The 5,813-nt window shown below is 32.9% G+C and overlaps 1 protein-coding gene across 1 annotated transcript; it reads right to left on the bottom strand.

Moving 5' to 3' along the window:
- Window positions 1-582: 582 nt before the first annotated feature.
- On the bottom strand, window positions 583-5,473 carry LOC112502242 (phosphatidylinositol/phosphatidylcholine transfer protein SFH5). The gene is made up of 7 exons (XM_025106111.1): window positions 5,162-5,473; window positions 4,907-5,024; window positions 3,914-4,002; window positions 3,740-3,786; window positions 3,071-3,159; window positions 1,526-1,659; window positions 583-1,422 (listed from the first exon to the last, which is right to left on the bottom strand). The coding sequence occupies exons 1-7, from the start codon at window positions 5,273-5,275 to the stop codon at window positions 757-759; spliced, it is 1,257 nt and encodes a 418-aa protein (XP_024961879.1). The 5' UTR covers window positions 5,276-5,473; the 3' UTR covers window positions 583-756.
- Between the last annotated feature and the right edge of the window lie 340 nt (window positions 5,474-5,813).

Consider the following 5,813-nt stretch of genomic DNA (forward strand, 5'->3'; position numbering starts at 1 on the left):
TTTCTCAAAATTACATAAAGCCATATTATAACATCGACTGAGATCAAGAATAAAATAAAATATTAAAATCATGATGTATCTTACTGCATTATACAAATACGTTTTTAATATATATTTAAAAGAGAGGAGCGAGGTGTGGGTATTAAATTGGAATTAGCGTCAAATTTCAATGGGAAGAAAGGACAAGTAGAAAAAGGGTATGGGAAGCTACAGATTGACTTTGTGATCTCATAAACAAACACCACACCTAACGACACATATTCCTACTTACCCTCTCTGCCATCTCTTTGTTTATAATTTCAAACTCAATTTTCAAATTCTCAATACCAATTTTTATTATTATTCATTTTTATAAACCAAATATTTCTCTTTTTTATATAATAAAAACACGGAGAAAATAACAAAAGCTAAATTTGACTTTTGTCTTGTTGAATGCATTTTTTATTTAGATGCAAAAATCGATTTCCAATGCGTGTGTTCAGCGTTTCGACCACGCCATTCATGTAAAATATATGCACGCCATTTCACACCCCAGTTTGCACGTCGTCTATTTCTTTTTTACACCCATCACAGCATTAATTTGCACAAGACACATATCAAAATTAAACAACATTTAATCAATTTGTTACATAGGACAATCCAAATATATTAATAATTATTAGCGGTGCGAAAATTACACACTTGAGATATTAATTGTCAATGTCAATGTGATATGTATGTACGCTGCTCCATCGAATCCTCCTTTCTGATGCTATATCAAAATCGTTGAGAGACGGACATGTGGCGACGCCTGATTTGTGGTGAGACGATCGAGATGAGACCTCCGAGGGGAGGCTTCATCTTTGATCGGTAGATCATCTCGTCGTACGGTCGTCGGTAGAATCTTAGGAACGGAACAAAAGATTCACGACACTTGTCCATCTTGCTTACATGGCACGACTCCCTCTTGAAGAATAGTGCAGGTGAGTGTAGGAACGATGGTTTTGGGGTTCGTGGTTGGTTGATGGTCGAGTGGTCCATCACTTGGGTTTTTTGCGGCAAGGGAGTTGATGGGAAGAAGCTCTTTCTCATCGTATTTATGTTTCTTGCGGTTGGGGATGCGAACGAGTAGGAACGGGCGTTGACGGGTGATATGAGGGCGGGTCCTAGCACCGGGGTGGATGTGGGACCCACTTTGAAGGACGGTTTGTCGGTCAAGGTGAGATACCAAGGCTTGAGCGAGTCAAAATGGTGGGAAACGGTGAAAGAAAAGCGTGAAGAGGAGCAAGACCCGATTTTGGCCTTGGAGGGATTATTTTGATTAAAACGGAGAGATGCGGCTCGTGGGTACGACGTAAAGTGATTAAAATCAGGGAACTCATCAAAATCAAGCGAGGAAACCATTGTGGTGATGGATGATAGCTCAATAAATGCCTTGACACCCTACAACAATCACAAATATTAAAATCACAAGTTGATAAAGTACGAGTATATATGGTTTGATATTGATATTGATATTGTGTGTTGGTGGGATTATATGTTTTACCTTCCACAGATATGGAAAAAGGGATGGAGGGTCAATGACAAAAGCTTTGTGAAGGCGGCCAGGATAGTGTTCCCCTATCGTCTTCAGTGCTGCCACCAATAAGTTCATAAACCCTGATGCTGACCTGAAAAAGCCTGCAGGCATTTTCTTACCCTTCAGTACTTGCCCCCATTCTCTTCTCAACTCAAATAATTTTTATATTATTATATATAACTCATAAATTCATACAACAGTTTCAAACTAAAAACATAAAATTTGAAATGAAAAGGAAAAGGCATTTGAATGGATTCAGATTCACTAGGGTTGTCGTTACTAACGTTATCTGGGACCAATCATCCATGATAGCTATGGTCAACAAAACAATGATATTAATGGCCACCAACAAAAGTGCTTGACTTTAAAATTAATGATTATATAATTTGCAAGTGACGATTAATTAAAGTAATCTTAACTTCTTCTTTTTTTGTCAATTAGTGTAAAAATAGATAATGCTCTTTTAGGTTGTTTTATTGTAGGTAATTTAAATATCATCGTTACCAAATTAAAGAAGGAAAATATAATTGCCAATTCAAGGAGTAAATGAGTGGTGATTAATTGAGACAATTTCTGAAACAAAGCTTTACCGGTTTTCTGACACATATAAGTCGCCATCAAAGTTAGATCAAGTTACACATTAATTATGTCATTAGGCGTGACTTATAGAAGCTTATTAATTAAGAAGAGAGAGAGAGAGAGGGAGAAAGAGAGAGTGTGTGTGTATACAAATGAAAGAATGAATGGGGCGTGATATGGTTGGCAAAGGGGCATTTCAGACTGTGAAAAAGAGGGTTTTTGGGAAGGACAACGTTGGAAGAATGTACATTAATTTCCAACATCCAACTGACGTAAAGCTCGTCTAAAGGGAAAACTCATGTTTTGTCCTTAGGATACTCTTCCAATGTTAATCTCTTTTTAAGTTTTTATTCTCAAACTATTTTCATTTGTAAAAAATATAAATTAAGGATTGAAGATTGATTGTTAATTTCAAAGCATCTATTAGGTAAATAGTGGTGGCATTGGCTACCACTAATTTATTTCTGTAAAAAAAATAACGATCCTTAGAAGATATCACTAATAATCATTTTGTGTTCAACTAGACATCGTTATCGGAAAATTGAAAGGTTAATAATAAAAATGTACAATTAATTTTTATTTTATTTAAATTACAATAATTATTTTGTGATACATCAAAGAAAAAAGATATGAATCTGCTTTAGCTCCAAAGTCTCATTGAATTAGTCGAATTATGTGTAAGATAAGCTAAACATTTTATTTAAGTATCATAATATTATAATATTAAAATTTGAGATTTAATAAGCTATATAAATAATGTCTTAATTTGAAGGTAATTGGTAAAGTATTTGTTTGACCTATTGAGAAGTATTACAATCATTGAGTAATATATATATATATATATATATATATATATATATGGGAATCTAGTTTTTAAATTATTATGTAACAATTTGTCAAATGGTAACCAATTTTTCAAAATGAGAGACTTACTTGCATCAAATAAGACAACCAACTGATCCACGGATTTTGCCATTGTTTGAATTGCAACCTCCAAAGTGAAAACCAACAAACGGGTGAACCTGTACATTTAAAAATTATAATATTACCAATGCATACATGTACCTATATATACAAAGAAAGAGAGGGAGAGAGACATGCAAAATTTTATCATTTTTGTTCTGTTTTTATTCTTTTTTTCAGCATTGATCAATGGCTTTCTGTAAACATTATACTATCTTTTGAATTCAAGTTTGATACTAGTTTCTAATTTTAATTTGTACAAAAAAGTTTTATCTTAAAACATTATATAAAAAAATCATAACAAAAACACATGATGCATCAGTTCTTAAGGTTATCATAATTTATTGGGTTCTCAAATGAAACCCAAGTTTAAATGCTTGACCAATTCATAAGAGGACCTACAATACCCTCTAGAGGACCTACAATACCCTCTGAAATGTTGTAAAAGAAAATATGCAGTATTAAAATGCATATAGTACCATCCTTTTAATATTGCACCGTTTAATGTGAAGACTCCATGCATAATAAATGTGGTAAAGCAGTTTTGTGCAAAAACATATGATGTCCACGATATTTGAGAAAATTCTCATGGTTTTTATACGATTGGAAAAGAAAAGATTAATTGGAGTAATAACTTACTGTTTTTGTGAACGAAACTTGAGGTAGTCTTGCTTGATCCGGAAAATCTATGACAAATTGAATTATTATGAAAAGGTTATAGTTAAGAGAAAGAAAATATTTAATTGACGAATTTGGATTGTTGAAAATGAAACATCATTAGGCTGAACAAAATGGGAATGAAAAAGGCAATACCGCAACAGGTCTAGATTGGTCATCGTGACCGGCAACATAAGCCATGCCGTCAGCTATTTCGCCGGAAAACTCATCAGCTATTAGATTATCTGTAATTGGAAATTAACAACGTTAGAAATGAAACTATAAAAGAGAAAGTGAAATTTAATTTTAACTTTTTTGGATAGATTACTTTAATCATGAGACTGTATTTTGAGTACTTTAATTCATGGAGCAAGTAATTCAAAGCCGAAAAGCAAGATTCTCTCGCATTGTCTCTCAGACTAGATATAGAACAAATAAAGGATGGTATATGATTTCGAAAGAAGCATGTATAAAAAGAGGAGATTCAAATTTCACTCCCGTGGTCCAAAAAAGTAAAATCTTACTTTTTACATCAGATATAATTACAAATCATGTGTAATGATATTATAATAATCACAACCACATGGGAGAATGTTTTTGCATATTACTAATTTTCATTCTTTTTCATCTTCAAAAACAATAACAGTTTTATTTAATTTACTGTCATTATCTTATATATATATATATATATATATATATGTTTAAATTAAAAAAAAAGTATGACACAGAAATAACTTTATTGTAATCAAATAACAAATATGAAAACCTAGAAACCTTGATTAATATTAATATCATAATTATAGAAATTTGAGCAACTTATAACGAAAATGTGTTACGATTTCCTTTTTCTAGAATAGAGATAGTAATATAAAATGATTTCTTAAGAAACAAAACAAAAATGGAAGATCGAAAAGAGTAGCCTCCATTGATTTACAATGACAATGAGCAAACAACGATTTCTAGCGTAAACAATTTCATTAAACTAAATATATGTTTCATTGATTGAGAGGTAGCTTTATCACATGCTTTCCGATTTTCAAAATTGAAAGAATTAATCACCTCACTTAAATAATCAGCAGTAAATTCGTATAATTAAGCTTAACAGATCACCGGTGACAATAGAAAGCAAAGAAGAAGAAGATGATATACCGACGCCTAGGTTTTCTCTCCATGAGAGACAAGCACGCAGCTGCTTGGCAGCTTTCTTCACACTCTCGCCTTTGGCTTTCAAAAATCTCCCTACACAAGCTTCATTACAAAATTTCTCCTGCAAATTAATACAGATGAATTGATTACTTCTTCAGATCGATTTACAGGAACAGAAATTAATTAATCTACACAAACAAATTAATGAAGATCATGAGAAGAAGATGGATACACAGAGATATATCGATTCATTGAAACCTGTTTGAGAGTGAGCGGAGATGGCTTCCTGAGGAGATGAAGAACAGCTTGGACTCTGTTTTTCTCGATCTGCGTTTGATGTTGTTGAGCAGAAGCGTGATCTTTGTTCCCCATTTTGAAGGTGGAATAAGAAATCAAAGTATAATTATGAAATCTCTGAAGAAAAGCAAGAAACAACAGAGATTCTGTATCGTGACTTCCCTATCACGCATTCATTTTAAACACACTTAATCTCCCTCCACTGGACTTGCGATGCGAGTAAGAGACTGTGTGTGTGTGTATGTGAGAGAGAGAGAATGTGTGTGTGTGTGTGTGTATCAATGTGTTTTGGGGAGGGGAGGGGAGGGGTACGTATTTATAAGCGTAACGGAATCCGTTATGTGAACTGGAAACACATCAACAGTAAGATGGGAGTCAAAATCATGACGGCAGGAAAGTCGAGTCCTAACGGCAACTGTTGGGACCCATTATTTACTTTCCACTTTTACCCCTTTCTTCTTTACCTTCAAACTTCAAAATCTATGAATAAAATAAATTATTTTTTTTAAATATATTGATTTTGACTCTAATTTCTCGACTTGTATTTTAATAATCATTGAAAAAACTTAATCATTATTTTCAGATGATGATTTTAAATGTTCATATAATAATT

This window comes from Cynara cardunculus, unplaced genomic scaffold (genome assembly GCF_001531365.2).
Source record: "Cynara cardunculus var. scolymus isolate 2C unplaced genomic scaffold, CcrdV1 Un_Scaffold_1133, whole genome shotgun sequence".
Taxonomy (NCBI): Eukaryota; Viridiplantae; Streptophyta; class Magnoliopsida; order Asterales; family Asteraceae; genus Cynara; species Cynara cardunculus.